This window comes from Mytilus trossulus, chromosome 10, assembly GCF_036588685.1.
Source record: "Mytilus trossulus isolate FHL-02 chromosome 10, PNRI_Mtr1.1.1.hap1, whole genome shotgun sequence".
Classification (NCBI taxonomy): Eukaryota; Metazoa; Mollusca; class Bivalvia; order Mytilida; family Mytilidae; genus Mytilus; species Mytilus trossulus.
The window spans coordinates 58423433-58442108 of NC_086382.1; the positions used below are offsets into that span (position 1 = coordinate 58423433).

At 32.4% G+C, this 18676-nt stretch overlaps 1 protein-coding gene across 5 annotated transcripts in view; it reads left to right on the top strand.

Moving 5' to 3' along the window:
* Positions 1-18676, top strand: part of LOC134688258 (rho GTPase-activating protein 20-like) — a 166205-nt gene that overhangs the window by 22460 nt on the left and 125069 nt on the right. Inside the window, exon 1 of one of the 5 annotated variants that reach the window (XM_063548777.1) lies at positions 7725-7768. The exons of the other annotated variants lie outside the window; for them this stretch is intronic. Coding sequence (XP_063404847.1) covers positions 7730-7768 — 39 coding nt within the window. The 5' untranslated portion in view covers positions 7725-7729. Of the gene's footprint in view, positions 1-7724; positions 7769-18676 lie in introns of those variants that run through there. 5 annotated transcript variants of the gene reach the window in all.

Sequence of the window (18676 nt, forward strand, 5' to 3'; positions counted from 1 at the left end):
ACTTTCACAGTAGGTAAAGAAATTAAAAAACTACTCCCTCTTTATTTTTATTTATATATAGTTTTGTCATTGGCTAATTTTAAATATAGCCTTATAAACTGTCAAAACTGACAATTATTACATGATAATTACACAATAGTGTCACTTGGAAGAATAGGGAATAATGATTGCCAATGAGACAACTTATTATCAATGTGAAAGTAAGCTATAACAGGTACCTATACCCAAACTCATAAGCCATATGTACTCAAACCCACAATACATATGTACCCAAACCCATACATACAGTATAGTGACAGTGCTATAAAAGGCCCAAACATGTGGATACATTATTATTCTTTGGATGCCAATTGTTGTGAGTTTTGTGGATATATTTGAACCACAAATTTAAAAGTTGAACGAATAATGATTTGCAATAGGCTTTGAATACAGAGATGGCAAATCCACAAAATCTAATATCCAAGAATATGCAAGTTTTCAGCAATCCACGAAAATTGATACCCACGAAAAAAAAAAAATGAATCCCCAGTATATGTGTAAAATTTCTGAAGGATGAAGCAGTTAAAACAGATTTGTCACTTCATTTTCACACCCCAACATAAATTGAACTTCAGATTAGGTAGTTAACGGAAGTTGATTACACATTTATTGTATAAAAAACATACATGAATAAATCAAAATTTAAGTTCTACCCTATATTGAGCATAAATTTTGGCAACTTCAGGGGTTGTCACATGCACTTTGTGACACCCCCTGGAGCGAGGTCTGATGATATATTTTTGATTATGGACATTTTTGAAAGTATAGGTATGTTCTTTACAAAGAGGTAAATATGTAAGGTTATATGCATATTGATATTGGAAAATATCAGCTGTGAGTCACAATATGAAGCTTTTTGTTGAGTGAGCGCAGGCTCAACGAGTTCAAAGAGGCTTCATATGGTGTTGAGCAGCTTTTTTTTCCTATATGTATATGATGAAAATCTGATTATAGTTTTATCTGATTGCATTTTTGTATTTTGCATAAAAGAAAGAAGTGTAATTCTTAGTTTTATCACCATACAAGAAGACGATTTAATAAGTTACGGTCAAACATATCAAAGTCAGTTCATCCATTTTGATGTTGTGAATAATGCTCTGATCAAAGTTAACTTTGAGCTGTTACGCCCTGAACTTCTAAGAATTTAAACTTACAGTAAAATCATCTACCTTGACTACAGTATTTCCACAGATTTCAATATGACTGATATGCATATGCATATTTACTGGTAACATTCCCAAGTTATGTCTCTACGAGATGAAACATAGAGATCATAACTTGGAACCAGTACATTAACAAAATTAACTATCTATGAATATAATATATCTCCCTAAAAGGGGGGGTTGTTTTAGAAATAGCTTTATTTACAAAGTGCAACCTTTAATATCCCCCTTGTGTTTAGAAATCACAGTATTGATGTAAAAGGGCATACTTATTGTTTTTTGCATGAATGTATTCCCGGGCAGATCCAGCCATTTTAAAAAGGGGGGGTCCCAACCCAGGATAAAGGGGAGTTCCAACTTTATGTTCCCATTCAAATGCATTGATTGGCCGGCCAAAAAGAAGGGGGGTCCAACCCCTGGAACCCCCCCTCTGGATCCGCCACTGGTATTAACCGTATTAACAATAGGTTATGTACATTAAAATCACTAAAAATAAACAACTAGAAAAATGTTCTTGTTAACAGTAGTTGTCAGAAGAAAAGAAAAATATATAAATGTGTTTCTATGTCATATCATTAACTTAGTTCAGTTCAAAGCAAAAAAAACAAAAACAAATAACCTAAAACCTAAAACAACAACAAAAAAATAATTTCATGATAGCAGAGTTATCTTTCTTGACTTTGATGATAGTGCTTCAGACCTACATGAAGATATATGGTTTATTTTCATAGTAAATAAACTTATCTAATTACATACCAAAGAATAGAGTGGATAATTGATAAAAAAATCAAATTAATGTATCTTCTAAGATCTTAATATAAGGCTAGATAATATCTGTCAAAGAAAATAAGATGGATTTATATTTATTGAGACTTGCCAACTTCTACCTATTTATTATGACAGATATGCTATGATAGAATACTTAAGAAATCGGTGAACTTTTTATTTTGATCACACTTGACGCCAGCTTCTCACTTAAATACATGGGCAGATTAACACAGATATAAAATGATAAATGATCACAAAATTAGGGTAATCAATTCTGTAATCAATTGTTTTGATTCTGCAAATTATTGATATTTTTTTATTAGGGGTATTGAAGTTATATTATGATTTTACCCATGGGTCTTAAATCTTTGAGGTTTTCTTTTGAACTAGATCTATTGTTGTTGATATATGTCATCGCTTGTATATCTTTCTTCTGATGTGCCTATCTTCTAAAGAAGGTATTTATTTTAGCTAGTGTTATTCCACTTTGATAGGGATTTCAAACGGATGTTATGATGTTGTTATAAGTTTGAAGTACAAATGTGAAATATTAGATAAACGTAAAATGAAAAGACGCAGTGGTGGATCCAGAGAGGGGTTCTAGTCACACTTTGACAAAAAATTACAGAAGAAATCAAAAATATATTTAAGACATTAAATCTTGTGTTTTATCTTTTATATTTAGTTGTTGTATCATATCTTTATTTTTTGTGTTGATATGTCGTTAACTTTTACAAAAATCTTCTTCTCTGAAACTACTGGGCCAAATTTAACCAAACTTGGCCACAATCATCATTGGGGTATCTAGTTAAAAAAATGTGTCAGACGACCTGGTCAATCAACCCGGATGGCCGCCATGGCTTAAAATAGAACATAGAACATAAAACCAAAGCGTTTAGAGCAAATCTGACATGGGGTAAAATTGGTCATTTCTGCCCTGAAATTTTCATATTAATCGGACCCCCTGAATTGGTAATTTTAAAGAAATTTTGCTGTTTTTGGTTATTATCTTGAATATTATTATAGATAGAGATAAACTGTAAAAAATAATAAATGTTGGCAAACAAGATTTACAAATAAGTCAACATGACTGAAATTGTCAGTTGACCCCTTTAGGAGTTATTGCCCTTTATAGTCATGTTTTAACCAGTTTTTCGTAAATCTTAGTAATCTTTTACAAAAATCTTCTCCTCTGTAACTACTGGGCCAAGGTAATTATAGATAGAGATAATTGTAAGCAGCTAGAATGTTCAGTAAATTTAGATGTACAAACACATCACCATCACCAAAACACAATTTTGTTATGAATCCATCTGCGTCATTTGTTTAATATTCACATAGACCAAGGTGAGCGACACAGGCTCTTTAGAGCCTCTAGTTTGTCTTGTCTGCCATTTGGGTTCCCAATGCTGAGATCAACTTAGTAATATATTTGGCCTTTGTAAGGGAATGATTGTATATTTGGTCTGCAGCATGATAATGTTGAGTTGTAGTTCTGGGTTAAGCAAATGTACATCCACTGTGCAGCCACTTCAGTTTGCAGATAATTCAAACACATTTACAACACTCATTGTAGAAGGAAAATTCTTGTTTAATTGTCTAGTCCTTCCAAGTATGGAGATGATTTAGTATTTGGTCTAGTCCTTCCAAGTATGGAGATGATTTAGTATTTGGTCTAGTCCTTCTAAGTATGGAGATGATTTAGTATTTAGTCTAGTCCTTCCAAGTATGGAGATGATTTAGTATTTAGTCTAGTCCTTCCAAGTATGGAGATGATTTAGTATTTGGTCTAGTCCTTCCAAGTATGGAGATGATTTAGTATTTAGTCTAGTCCTTCCAAGTATGGAGATGATTTAGTATTTGGTCTAGTCCTTCCAAGTATGGAGATGATTTAGTATTTGGTCTAGTCCTTCTAAGTATGGAGATGATTAAGTATTTGGTCTAGTCCTTCCAAGTATGGAGATGATTAAGTATTTAGTCTAGTCCTTCCAAGTATGGAGATGATTTAGTATTTAGTCTAGTCCTTCCAAGTACGGAGATGATTTAGTATTTAGTCTAGTCCTTCCAAGTACGGAGATGATTTAGTATTTGGTCTAGTCCTTCCAAGTATGGAGATGATTTAGTATTTAGTCTAGTCCTTCCAAGTACGGAGATGATTTAGTATTTGGTCTAGTCCTTCCAAGTTTGGAGATGATTTTGTATTTGGTCTTAAGTCCTTCCAAGTATGGAGATGATTTAGTATTTGGTCTAGTCCTTCCAAGTATGGAGATGATTTAGTATTTGGTCTACAACTTGATAATGTTGATTTGTAGCCTGTAAGCAATTTTTACATCTGCCTTGCAGCCACTACCTGTTTGCCAAAAGTACAAAATTTTACAACACTCACTTATTTACAGTACAACGAAAGTTTATGTTAAATTTAGTTTCATAATGGATTGGGATTTTCATTTATGCTTCAGTTTTCATGTAAGTCAGTTGGATATAGGGATGCAGGTCCAGACCTGGTTTTGGTCTAATCAATTATTGGAATTTCTTGGCTATTTTGAGTAATAGGATAACTATATTGGGTATGATCATTTCAGATTCTTCATGTTTGTTAGAGCTTGGTGGAATATCATGGGTAAGTTATTGTTATTGTTGACCATGACCTTATTTTCATGATTCATCGGTCATAGTTAAGTTTTCCTGGTTAGTTTTTTTCTTAACTACTATTAGAAATAGGTTGATTGTTTTTTCCGGGGTTTACAAATCTTTCATATTTGTGTATGTTTTTTCCGGGGTTTACAAATCTTTCATATTTGTGTATGACCTTCAAACTGGGTTTATCTCACCTTGATCTCATTTATATGCATCCCATACCCGTAGCCAGGGGGGTTCGAGGGGGTTTGAACGAACCCCTCCTGTTCGAACCCCTCCTTGAAAACAAATAAGTCAATGTTCTGTTTGAATTGTGACTGTTAAAGTCGAGTTTGTGAGTCCAACAAACCCCCTTTGGAATTTCCTGGCTACGGGCCTGCATCCTTTATTATTTTCTGTGTCTATGGCAATTTGAGAAACTCAAAATTCAATCATGTCAGTAAAGCTTTTCAGCATGTTCACATTAGGGCCAGCTGAAGCCAGGCCAAGGTACAGGATTTTTTCCAGTTGTGCTGATAACTTACGTGGTATTAGAAATCTTAACTATTTGACTTGCGTTTGATTCTTTGGTCTTGACTAACTATTTGATTGTTAAATTCTTTCACTACTGATCTTGTCTAGTAATGCTAGTAGTTTATCTTACAGTTACTGAGTTACTATGTTACATCATTTTTTATCCAAGGTTACAATGAGAGTTGTCTCATTGGCACTGATACCTCATCTTCTTATATATATTAAACCCATGTTGAAAGATATCAAGTTGTTAATTTAAGTTCACTTAAAATCTAGCGGTTGCTGTTTCTTGGAAATAAAAAAAACAAATGCACTTTTATAGTTTTTGTCATCCCTTCAACTTAAGTGGTGGAAAGTGAGACATAGGTACACAGGCCCGTAGCCAGGAATTTTCAAGGGGGGACAGGGTATTTGGACTCATGAACTCAACTTTAACAGTCACAATGTGAACAGAACGTTGACTTTAACAGTGCTTATTTGATTTCAAGGGGGGGGGGGAGTCCGACCTCCCCCTAGCTATTGGTATGGGTACATTTATTTCTTTACCAGTTGAGTCAGTGATTAGCAATGTTGCTGTCTATCAGATCAGTGGCAGATCAAGCCATTTTAAAAAGGGAGGGGGTACCAACCCAAGATAGGGGGGGTTCCAGCTATATGTCCCCATTCAAATGCATTGATCCGCCAAAAGAAAGGGGAGTTCCAACCCTTGGAACCCCCCCCCCCCCCCCCCCTTGGATCCACCAATGCAGATTGTCTTTTTTTCCCTGAATTTTCAACAAAAGGCCAGACATGTCTCTGTGTTTACAGTTTATTAATTATTCCTGTTGACAATAGTCCATTGAAAGTGTGATTACTGAATCTTATTTGTATTTTAAGGAGGAAATTGAAAGTTTAGATATGTCTGGTATAGACTAATATATTATAGCATGAATAAATGGGAATACATATCATATGATTCAGAAGTGGAGTTCACTATTCACTTATATACATCATGTCATTAGATATAGTAACTTAAGTACATTAAACATGTATGGCACTTTAATGTGAAAACTGAAATTTATCAAATAGTGAAAAGTTCAAAATAATGTCACTGAAATTTTCATAAATATGTGATATATTGAATTTCACAAAACTATTATATGAAGGTTAAACGCAGCGTTTTAACATGGAATATTTTAAAAGAAATTATTCTCCCATTATAAGATAAATTATTTTAATATGATAATAGGCCAATTAAAAATGTTGACAAAAAACAAATTGCAGTAGAAATATGTAAGTGATTATTACGTTCTCCATTGAACCAATCCCCAGGGATACTCAGGCCAACTTAATATATAGTTAGGTCAAGCTATCAATTAATTGTTGGTTTATTTTTAATGTGATAGGTCCAAGGAAATCATAATTCCAATCAATTTTAATTTAAAATGTTATTAAAATTAATATATGATATTAAATATTTTGATAAATATAGTCCATATGTCTAGGTATATTGGTTCCAACTAAACAGAAGTTCCTACGGTGATTTTGCAATAAACACAATGCTATAATACCTTTTCTATTCATACTTTATTCATTTAGGATTCAACATACTTAAAAACTGTAAGCTTTTTTCCAGTTGGAAATGATATTGTATTCTTGGAACAAGTATTATCCATGTCACATAAACCAAACAGAGTTATCTCCCATATTGTGCTAACTTTAAAAAAAAAAATTGAAAAATATTTTGATAACATTAAAGTATTTTTCCTTGATAAAAATTATTATGACAACATATGTTAAGATATTTTAACTCCAGAATTAAAACATTATGAAAATTGTCTTTATGTCAAGATTTTAAGATTTATTTTGTAATTTTGACTCACAGACATATAGTATATAATGCATTACCAATAACAAAATTAACACAAACATAAACATATTATTAAGTCTAAGATATGACATTACAAATCTTAGAGAGTAAAGATATAAAAAACATTATAAATTTTAGAGTTTTAGGTAATAAATAACTTTATATGTATCATCTAAAAGGACTTCAGATATCAAGATGTAAGTAAAGTTACCCGGAGTTACTTCCCTGTGATTTCAACAAAATCAGTTGCAGTTATCTCCCATATTGTGCTAAAGCATGAAATAAATACATGGGCTTTAATCTTTATTTGAAAAAGATATTGATAACTTGTTGTTTCTGATTATTCCAGATGAAAGGTGTAAACGAATATAAGAGTTTAATATAGTCCATCCCTTGCCTTAAAAACCCTAGAACATTATCTTGTAAAATAACTTATACGACCAGACCAGAAATCTCTGCTATAATTTGTTTTCTTCAGTCCAACAAGCCTTTACTACAACTTTCCCCCTTATTAAGTGCCTGAAACATGTTTTTGTTTTCAAAGAAATATATGGATGTTTGTAATTTCTCAATGAGACAGTCACCCAACAACACAAATAGCCATGCATCAAACCCTTTACTTTCTTTTTTGACAGGGAAAGGTTAAGATATCACCTTTTGATATAACTATCATAGAGTATACTTGAGTACATGTCATCATAACTTGATCTTATATGCAAACAACACTGAATAGTTTTCATACAATAGATCAGAAATCAAAATGGCCTCTTTTGTCAGCAGGAGTGAATTTCAAATTCAGGTTGTTCAACAATACATGTAGTCACAGATTTCAGTTGGTGAATTGCCTCTCTATGTTAAGATATCTAAAACAATTCAGAAGTTGAAATCAGTGCTGAACATTTTTTTAAACAACAGTTATGCCCCTTGAAAATAGATATAATATGGAAAATATCATGGTTAGTAATCTAAAGACTTCATTTCTTGTAAACAAGATATTTATTAAAAAAAATCAAAACATTTTTTGTGCAGTTTTTGACCTTGGACAAATAAACTTCATGAAACACACGAGACATTGCAATGATCACCGTTATTTCATTTTTATGTGTTTTCTCATTAAATGTGTTTGTGGTATAAAAAATTCCTAACATTCCACCTATTTTTTTCTGGCTTGTTTGTTTAATTACTTTTCTGTAATGATATATTATATGAGCAGTATTTTAGTGCACTCTTTAATATATGCCTGAGGGAGTATGGGTTTCATTGTATTTCTATTCTTACTATTATTGGACAAGTTAATTATAGATTTCAGCAAAATCAACCAATGAGAGAATGAATTCAGACCATTTCACATTTTCTGAAAAATAATTATAAAATAATTACAGAACTTGATCTGCATTTGTTCATGTAGGAATCCAATGAAATGTTTGGTGTCTGTTAAATGTTCAGTGGCAAATCAAATGCATATTGATTGATTGATTGTTGGTTGCTTGCTTAACGTCCAGTGGCAAATATTTCATGCATATTCAGGACGAGAACAAGTTCATAATAAATACAATAGGTAGGTTGATACAAAAGAGGCCATCTTGGATGATGGTCAAGGAAATTTGGACTGCCACTGGAAAATGAGGGTATATTGGATAGGGACAGAAATTTTGCCTTGCAACAGGCCACCTACGGACCCCTCAAACAAATGCATATTGAGTACTGAAGAACATGTTAATGTCATACAGATTAACCATACTTTGAACAAGACCTTATTCTCGTATGGAACATGCATGATATATTTGCCCTTGGATGTTTTAAGCAGCAACAATCAATTAATTGTACAGGACCCACATTCTAAGTAAGATTTTTAAAGTGCTAGCTCACAAGGTAACAGTTTGTAGGAAGACATGCTACCATTCCTGGAGTCAGTTTCACAAAACAACTTATGACTTAGTTTGATCATAAATATACTGTACTTGTTCATGATGTACAATCAATCTTGGTCATAAGTATTTTTGTGAAATCGACTCCTGACACATTATACAGGCTTCAATCCAACCTGTCTTTGCCCTTGCTCATTAACGTGACAGTGGCGGATCCAGCCATTTTAAAAAGGGGGGCCCAACCCAGCATAAAGGGGGGTTCCAGCTATATGTCACCATTCAAATGCATTGATCGGCCAAAAAAAAAAGGGGGGGGTTCCAACCTTCAGAACCCCCCCCCCCTCTGGATCCGCCAATGCGTGGGTTGACCAAACCAAAAGCAACAAATATCAATTTTGAAGTATTTTGTTTGAATCCAGCTTCAATTGACCTCACACACTTGAGGTGACCACCCTTCCACAAAACAACAGAAGAGGTTCAAAGTAAATGAAAGGAATATACTATCTCTAACATCTTCGGTGTTCATGTTTGTAACACCCACCTAGACTTAATAGAGCCATAATAATTTAACATCTTATGGGAAAAATACATTTTACTGCTACATTGTATTATGTATGAATAAGTGATTGAACATATTAATTTCTAAAATAGATAATAAAGGTAAGTTTTCTCAATGAACAATAATCTATTGAAAAAATTATATGCTGCTGAAAAATCAATGGAAAATATAATACATCAGTAAAATTGAAAAATTATACCAAATAAAATCCATTTTTGTAGCATTGATATTACTTCTTATTTCAAGGTAAGAATGTCTTTGTCTTTGGAGTCACTTTTGATAGATTTATTTTCAATTTTGTATATTTTTTCATGAAAACCAATTTGACAGGGAGATTAGCATGTGCATAATGTTACAAAAGTGTGAATAAAACTTGATACAAAAAAAGGAAAATGAGGATGTTCAATTTGATGTCTCCAAAAGGGCCAAGTGAGCTTTTCTCATCACTTGGCGTCCGTTGTCTGTAGTCCGTCGTCCGTTGTCGTCGTTAACTTTTTAAAAAATCAGCTCCTCTAAAACTACTTTGCCAAATTTAACCAAACTTATCACAATCATCATTTGGGTATCTTGTTTAAAAAAACTATCCGGTGACCTGGCCAACCAACCAAGATGGCTGCTATGGCTAAAAATAGAACATAGGGGGAAAATGCAGATTTTGGCTTATAACTCTGAAACCAAAGCATTTAGAGCAAATCTGACAGTATATAATTGTTTATCAAGTCAAGATCTATCTGCTCTGAAATTTTCAGATGAATTGGTAAACTGGTTGTTGTCCTGGAATTGGTATTTTTAAGAAAATTTTGCAGTTTTTGGTTATTATCTTGAATATTATTAAAGATAGAGATAAACTGTAAACAGCAATAATGTTCAGCAAAGTAAGATCTACAAAGAAGTCAACATGACCAAAATGGTTAGTTGACCTCTGAAGGAGTTATTGTCCTTTATAGTAATTTTTTACCAATTTTTCGTTAATATTTGTAATCTTTTACAAAAATCTTCTCCTCAGAAACTGCTGGGTCAAATTTAACCAAACTTAGTCACAATCATCCTTAGGGTATTTGTAAAACTTGGTTGGTTGATAATATATTATAACTCCAGCTCCTGTGGAGAGAAGAGTAAACATTACATAATATAAAGATATAACAGTTTTTTGTCAAAAATTTGTGTGCGATGACTTAGCCAACCAACCAAGATGGCCGCTATGGCTAAAAATAGAACATTGGGGTAAAATGCAGATTTTGGCTTATAACTCTGAAACCACAGCACAGAGCAAATCTGACAGTGGGTTAAATTGTTATCAAGTCAATATCTATCTGCCCTGAAATTTTCAGATGAATTGGACAACTGGTTGTTGGGTTGCTGCCCCCAATTGGTAATTTTGAAAGAAATTTTGCCGTTTTTGGTTACTATCTTGAAAACTGTTATAGATAGGGATAAACTGTAAACAGCAATAATGTTCAGCGAAGTAAGACCCAAAAAATTGACATGACCAAAATGGTTAGTTGACCTCTGAAGGAGTTATTGTCCTTTATAGTCAATTTTTAACAATTTTCATTAACTTGGTACATTATTGTAAATTTTTACAAAATATTTTCCTCTGTACCTAAAGGGCCAAGTTTATTATAGATAGAGAAAATTGTAAGTAGCAAGAAAGTCAGTAAAGCAAGATCTACAAACACAATTTTGTCATGAATCCATCTGTGTCCTTCATAGACCAAGGTGAGGGACACAGGCTCTTTAGAGCCTCTAGTTATAGTATCCTGGATATCACCAATTTAAGTTGGTGAGAAGATGCATTTTTTTCTTTTAATGATGAGATGGACCATTAGACAATTTTCATCCATTTGTTCATATTTTTGTCCTGGTTATGTATTGGGTTTATGTCTAAGTTCTAAGCAACTACAAAAAGTAAGGGAATAGAAAGGTCCACACTAAAATGAGAATAATTTTACCTTCATTTTCACATAAATGACATCGGTTATATTTTTTCGATTTTCAGTTAAAGTATAAACAAATTGTCTAAACAGAGAAAAAATATGATAATGACCATTATATTACCACAAGTTATAATGAAATTTAAAAGAACTGTTGAATACATAAAGTCTTTATTACTGTCTCAGTCATATCTATAGTAGGTAATGTTTTTGATATAGTCACATAAGTATATTTAATGTATATGTTATCTTTGATGATAACGATCAGGTGTTTTACCTGTACAGATAATTTCAGGTGTGACAAACCAATACACATTTTATTTCTGATCTGTTACAATCGGTTCTTGATCTGTTATGATTTGCTTCAGGCATCCTATGATCCGATTAAAGCATAGTGATTTTCTATGGACAAAACTTTTTCAACAAATAATTGGCTTTCTTAATTCTACTTGACCGATATAATTCAATTAGTATATTGAGTATCCACATTATCATGATTCAATGAGGATGAAATTGGGATAAATTTATCAGGTATATCTTTATAGTTTCAACCCATGTATCTTAGGTATCCTGGATATTTCCATCATAAAAAGTGAAGAGAATTATGCTTGAAAGCTACCACTATCATCCCACACCCTGATTCCCTCAGGCATGTTACAGCCATTTTTTAAAGGGGGTTCCCATCCCAGGATAAAAAGGGGAAAAGGGAGGGGGTGCCCAACCCTATTGAAATGCATTGATTGTCCAAATAGAAAAGAGGGGGTCCAAAGTTTAAAAAAACAAAACCGGATCAGTGAAGTTTTAAGCCCCAATCCTTTTTTTTTTGGTTTCCACCAAGAATTACATGACAAAATGCTAGTTTTAAAATAATTAAACATGTTTTTAAATGGCAACTGTAAATTAATAATTTGTCACTGAAATGCCTGAATATTGAAAGGAAATACCAGCATTACAATTTGTGCAGTTAGAGCATGCATAGATATTCTTCAGAACACAAGCACTTAAATGTTATTCTTTTAAAGGTTGGGGTTAGTTTTCATCAATTAGTAAATAAGAGCATGGTGACCAATCAGATTAACCAAACATAAGTATGTAATGTCAGTGGCGGAATCAGCCATTTGAAAAAGGGGGGGTTCCCAACCCAGGACAAAGGGGGAGTTCCAACTATATGTCCCATACAAATACATTAATCGTCAAAAAAAAAGGGGGGGTTCCAACCTCTGGAACCCTCCCCCAGGATCCGCCACTGAATGTGGAGGTACTAATATTGTAAAATACGATATTAATGTGCACTTTTAAGAGAAATTTAAGATTTGTCATGGGATTTGTATTTTTGTATAAATTCAAACAGACAAAATTATCTTATATATAGGCCATAAAGAGTGCACACTAAGCCTTAACACTTTGAGGAAAGACATTTTGACTAGGAGAATTATCCATTCATATAAAACTTTAAAGAGCTGATTCATCCCACAAGTTGGTATAATTTTGTACCAAAAGTTCAATGTTAAAACTGTAGAATATATTTAAAAGACAGTTTTACCATTATGCAACATTAGTACATCTAATCTTGTTCATCGCTGAGATAAAAGCCATTGTATACTTATATAAAGAGTGTATACACTTCCCAAGTTTACAAATACCTTTTGTGGTATACAGTGACTCTGTCTAATTAATAAGCTACCCCACTGTGACCCCCACAGGTAACCTATCAATCACAAAAGCAATACACATCACTTATTATACCTGAACTGACCACATGGATAAAGTTTAATGCTTATTGTCATTTGTTGCTTGTCCTTCAATTTCCCGATTTTTATTCTGTTTTTTCCTGGATTTTTTATTTTTATTTTCAAATTATTTACCTGATGTTTCGATTTTGGACATATAAATTCATTTCTTGGTAAGTTGTAAATATTTATGTTTGATTTATGTTTTGTTTTTTCAACTTTTATAAATTTGTTTATTATCTTTTGATTTAAAAAAAATCATTGATACCTCATTTAAAAGTACTTATTTTAACAAGGAATTATTGAAAATCTACAAAAGAATTTTATTCATAGAAAAAAAAAGAATTTAGTTATAAATTTATTGGAAGAAGAGTCCTTATGTTCCAATTTTTTTATATACATTTTTGAAATTGATTTACTATGTATGTATATGCAAAAAGATAAAAGCAATGACTGTCTTGATTTGGATTTGAGAAAATTTGCAATTTTATGAATTTTAAAATTAGAATACATTTTTGTACTTATTTTAAATATATACCAGTACATTTTGTATATATTAAAATATCTGAAATTTGACCGTAAAATGATGGTTATATATTACATCATACATTACTTTAGACATAAACTGTGTATCTTTGTAATGTTTATATTTTGTGCATATTTAATTGATTTGTGTTATATTTCATTACTTTACAATATACTGTTATAATTTTGTAAGGAAATATGGTAAATAGTAAGACATTCCAGTTTCGTACTGGAAGGGGGATGCTAGAAACATTATGGCAAATTATCTATCATTGACACAGGATATTATTAACTTGAAACAACAGAACAATAATTTAAATTTCTTTTGGAATATCAATTGATACTTAACAGTGTCTCAGGGTTGTGCTGGGGAGCTTATGAAACTCTCTTTAGTACCAAACATGTTTGAAAGTAAATTGATTTTGGCATATTTTTATTAAACTTTTGAACCAAAATCCTTTCACACAAGGTGTAAAAAAAACAAGTATAAAGTTCCTTCATTCTGTTTATGCTGCTTTATTCATTTAGATAACCACAAATATATTAGGAAACCAATATAAATAAATCACAAAATAAAAAAAATAATTAAAGAACCATACAAAATATAACACGATGAATGACAATATGCAAATGTATATAAAATTAAATAGAAAATTCAAAATAGCCCAAAACAAGAACCCTTCAAAAGAATCGTTGTAAACTTCAGTGTTTTAGAAGGGTTACAAGCAGTTTCACTGCACTATTGGGTACTGAAGTTGTGTTGCTTTAATTGATAGTACATTAATATCAAATGTCATATCCATTGATCAACTGTGCTTTAAATGACAGAGACATGATAGAGAAAAGGAGTTTTGAATGTGACCACAACAGATTGAACACATAAAAAAGAATATTTTTGTAACAATGAACCAATTCATGATGGCATCTTTAAACATTTCCTAGTGATGATGTCATCCTAACCTTTTATACCTTTAATGTTGGTTCATTGTGTGCATTGAAAGCAGCAACATTATAGGAAACATAATAATAATCTAGAACTATGACTATTAGTTTAAACATATTTATTTAGAGTGGATTGGGAAAGAAGTTTTGTAACTTATATTAATCCCTTTCCACTTTGTGGGTGCGAGTGTTGCGGCAATTACCTGCTCTTTTTCTAAATCTACAAGGTTTGTCTTATAACATGCAAGAGATAATGGCTCTCTCTTAAAGGGGCCATTTGTTGTCCCCTTCCGACGGATTATCATCATTTCTTCAAGACCATACTTGCAAATGGTGTCAACGGAGAGCCTAAAATTCAGTCCCTGAAATTTTCATCCAGAACGAGAATCGAACCAGGAACCTTTGTGTTGGTAAGTCCAATGCATCAACCACTACACCACAGCTCTCCTATGACTATAAAATAGAGATAAATAGGATGCTGATGGAAGCTTAGGTCTGTAACAGGTTAAATCACATATCATTCATCAAGTTTGGGGGACTCTGACCATTCATAGAGATCTTTTGTAATCTTAAAGGTCAATTATTGCTTGATTATATTCTGTCAGTACCAAAATGAAGATGGGAGGAAAGTAAATTAACGACATAATGTTACCTGAAAAGAAAGATTTTTTTCTTTATAGAGATGACAGGCTTATCAATGGCGGATCCCAGAAGAAAAAAAAGAGGGGGTTGAGCTATACCCCCCTCCCCCTCTCCTCCCCCAAACCCCCTTTTGAAAATGGCTGAATCCACCACTACTCATGCAGGTTTGTCTGTGTAAGATTTATAGTGTTTTATTTCCCTATTGTTTTGTGTAGAAGAATTTATCATGAGTAAACCTAGCATCAGGAGACAATAACGTTGCTGAATACCTCAGGTCCCACTCCATTCGATTCCATCACTTCTGTTCTTGTGGTTTGGAACATGTATGTACCATTAGGATTTAATGTGGTCGCCTCTTAAAATTATTTTTTGGAAAAGATTTGCTATTGATTTGTTTAAACATTTTTATTTGATGTTTGTTTTCTTCTATATGAGTCTTTGGTGAATCATTTAGACCACAGGATGAGCCCTTAGTTAACTGCACTTACATAGATGTCATATGTAACTACAAACTTTATACATTTATAATTCTTTATAGGATCAGGAAGAGAAGTGATGCAAAAACTTATACAATTTGTTTTACATTCGACTAATTGTTTTTCAGAGATCAAAGAATTATCTAATTAATGAGTTACCTATGAAGTCCTGATCTAACTATACTATTCAACAAAAGTAATCATAAACAAGTTTGAACTCAAATTCGTTAGAAAATATGATAAATATGAAAAACATTCATTTTAAAAGCAAATGTATATGATTTAAAGATACGGTATTATTGAACATAGGGGTCAAATTTATCTTGTGGGAAATGATGCTATAAGTCAGCTCTTCATTTCGAAGATAAGAATTCAATGGCATTCAAAATTTTAAGCAGACTTAATGTTTAAGTTGTGAGTTTTTAGTTCTAATGTTGATTTTTGAATTTATTTTGGGTGAAGTTACGATTTTTGATAACAAAAAAAAAATCCTTTTAAAGTTGGACAGCAGGTTTTAGTCAAATAATTATAAATTCTTAGCATTTCAGAATTCTTAGGGAGGACCAGAGACACCATTTTTTCCAGACATTTTTATGAAATGATTCTCAATAATTGTTTATGTTAGATGGACAGTTTTAGGTGAAAGAAATGATTGTTATAGATGAAAACATCAGTGTTTTTGGTAATAAATCTATATTTTATTATCATAATATGTTAATAAATATACAACAGGAGGGACATACAGAAATAAGTCCATCTCTACTGGCATTACTTGATCCAGGTGATATTTACTGGTTTTATCTGCAATTTATTTTAGAAACAGAAATGTTAAGGAAAAACGATACTGATATCCATTTCGAATTCAATAAAATCTGTTAATTATTCATTACAAGTTTTTATACCAATATAAACTATCTTTTAATCACAAAAAAAATTTAAGTTACAGAAATTGGCCATGACAAGGACCCTGCTAAAGAAACATAGTTTTACAGCAAATAAAAAATAATATTAACAGTCAGTGTTCTGTGAAATTATTGTCATTAGAAACTTTATTATAATTAATACCTAATGTGACCATACCCAAATTGCACCTATTTTGACAGTTTTTTCAACTACATTTTTTAGCTCACCTGGCCCAAAGGGCCAAGTGAGCTTTTCTCATCACTTGGCGTCCGGCGTCCGTCGTCGTCCGTCGTCGTCCGTCGTCCTGCGTCCGTCGTCGTTAACTTTTACAAAAATCTTCTCCTCTGAAACTGCTGGGCCAAATTAATCCAAACTTGGCCATAATCATCATTGGGGTATCTAGTTTAAAAATTGTGTCCGGTGACCCCGCCAACCAACCAAGATGGCCGCCACGGCTAAAAATAGAACATAGGGGTAAAATGCAGTTTTTGGCTTATAACTCAAAAACCAAAGCATTTAGAGCAAATCTGACGTGGGGTAAAAATGTTCATCAGGTCAAGATCTAACTGCCCTGAAATTTTCAGATGAATCGGACAACCTGTTGTTGGGTTGCTGCCCCTGAATTGGTAATTTTAGGGAAATTTTGCTGTTTTTTGTTATTATCTTGAATATTATTATAGATAGAGATAAACTGTAAACAGCAATAATGTTCAGCAAAGTAAAATCTACAAATAAGTCAACATAACCAAAATGGTCAGTTGACCACTTTAGGAGTTATTGTCCTTTATAGTCAATTTTTAACCATTTTTCGTAAATCTTGGTAATCTTTTACAAAAATCTTCTCCTCTGAAACTACCAGGCCAAATTTAAACAATCTTGGCGGCAATCATCATTGGGGTATCTAGTTTAAAAATTGTGTGGCGTGACCCGGCCAACCAACAAAGATGGCCGCCATGGCTAAAAATAGAACATAGGGGTAAAATGCAGTTTTTTGCTTATAACTCAAAAACCAAAGCATTTAGAGCAAATCTAACAGGCAGTAAAATTGTTAATCAGGTCAAGATCTATTTGCCATGAAATTTTCAGATGGATTGGACAAACTGCTGTTAGGTTGCTGCCCCTGAATTAGTCATTTTAAGGAAATTTTGCCGTTTTTTGTTATTATCTTGAATATTATTATAGATAGAGATGAACTGTAAAGGGAAACAATGTACAGCAAAGTAACACCTAAAAATAAGTCAACATGACCTAAATGGTCAATTGACCCCATAAGGAGTTATTGCCCTTTATAGTCAATTTTTAACAATTTTCATAAAATTTGTAAATTTTAACTAACATTTTCCACTGAAGCTCTTAGGCCAAGTTCAATATAGATAGAATAATTGTAAGCAGCAATAATGTTCAGTAAAGTAAGATATACAAACACATCACCATCACCAAAACACAATTTTGTCATGAATTCAAATGCGTCCTTTGTTTAATATTCACATAGACCAAGGTGAGCGACACAGGCTCTTTGGAGCCTCTAGTTTATGATCAAGACAAAAGTTTCCATTTTGTGTTTATTTTGTAGCCGTATTCTTCTTTAAGATATAGGTACACCAATTTGATTTTAAATTCACATGGAATCATAGAAAAATTGGTCTGAACTTACATCCAAACCATCAATGATTCTGTAATGAGAAATACCCAAATTGCATCCATGCTTAAATTTGCATCGTCAAAATTTGAATAATAGAGCTTATGTTTATTTTTTTCAAATATTTTGAACAAATGGATATTTGTCCATGCTTACTCTTCTTTTTATTAAGAAACAATACTTGAAACATTTTGTATTTGCTAATGTAAAAGAGATGACGTTTTAATGACGTCGCATGACGATGTTTCGGTACATTTTGCTTTTTCAGTAAACACTTCATCTGTTGATAAATACTGTGACTTTTTGTGTATATCTAAATATATTTACCTATTTTGAAAGAAATGCATACTCCCAGATTTCCGCTGCTATTAATGCTAAATAGGAGTAATTTGGGTACTCGTTGCAATTTGGGTACCGTTACATTATGGTCCTTTTTTTATTGACGTAATAAAAAAATAATCTAATGGTTAGTTTCCATATAGTAAAAAA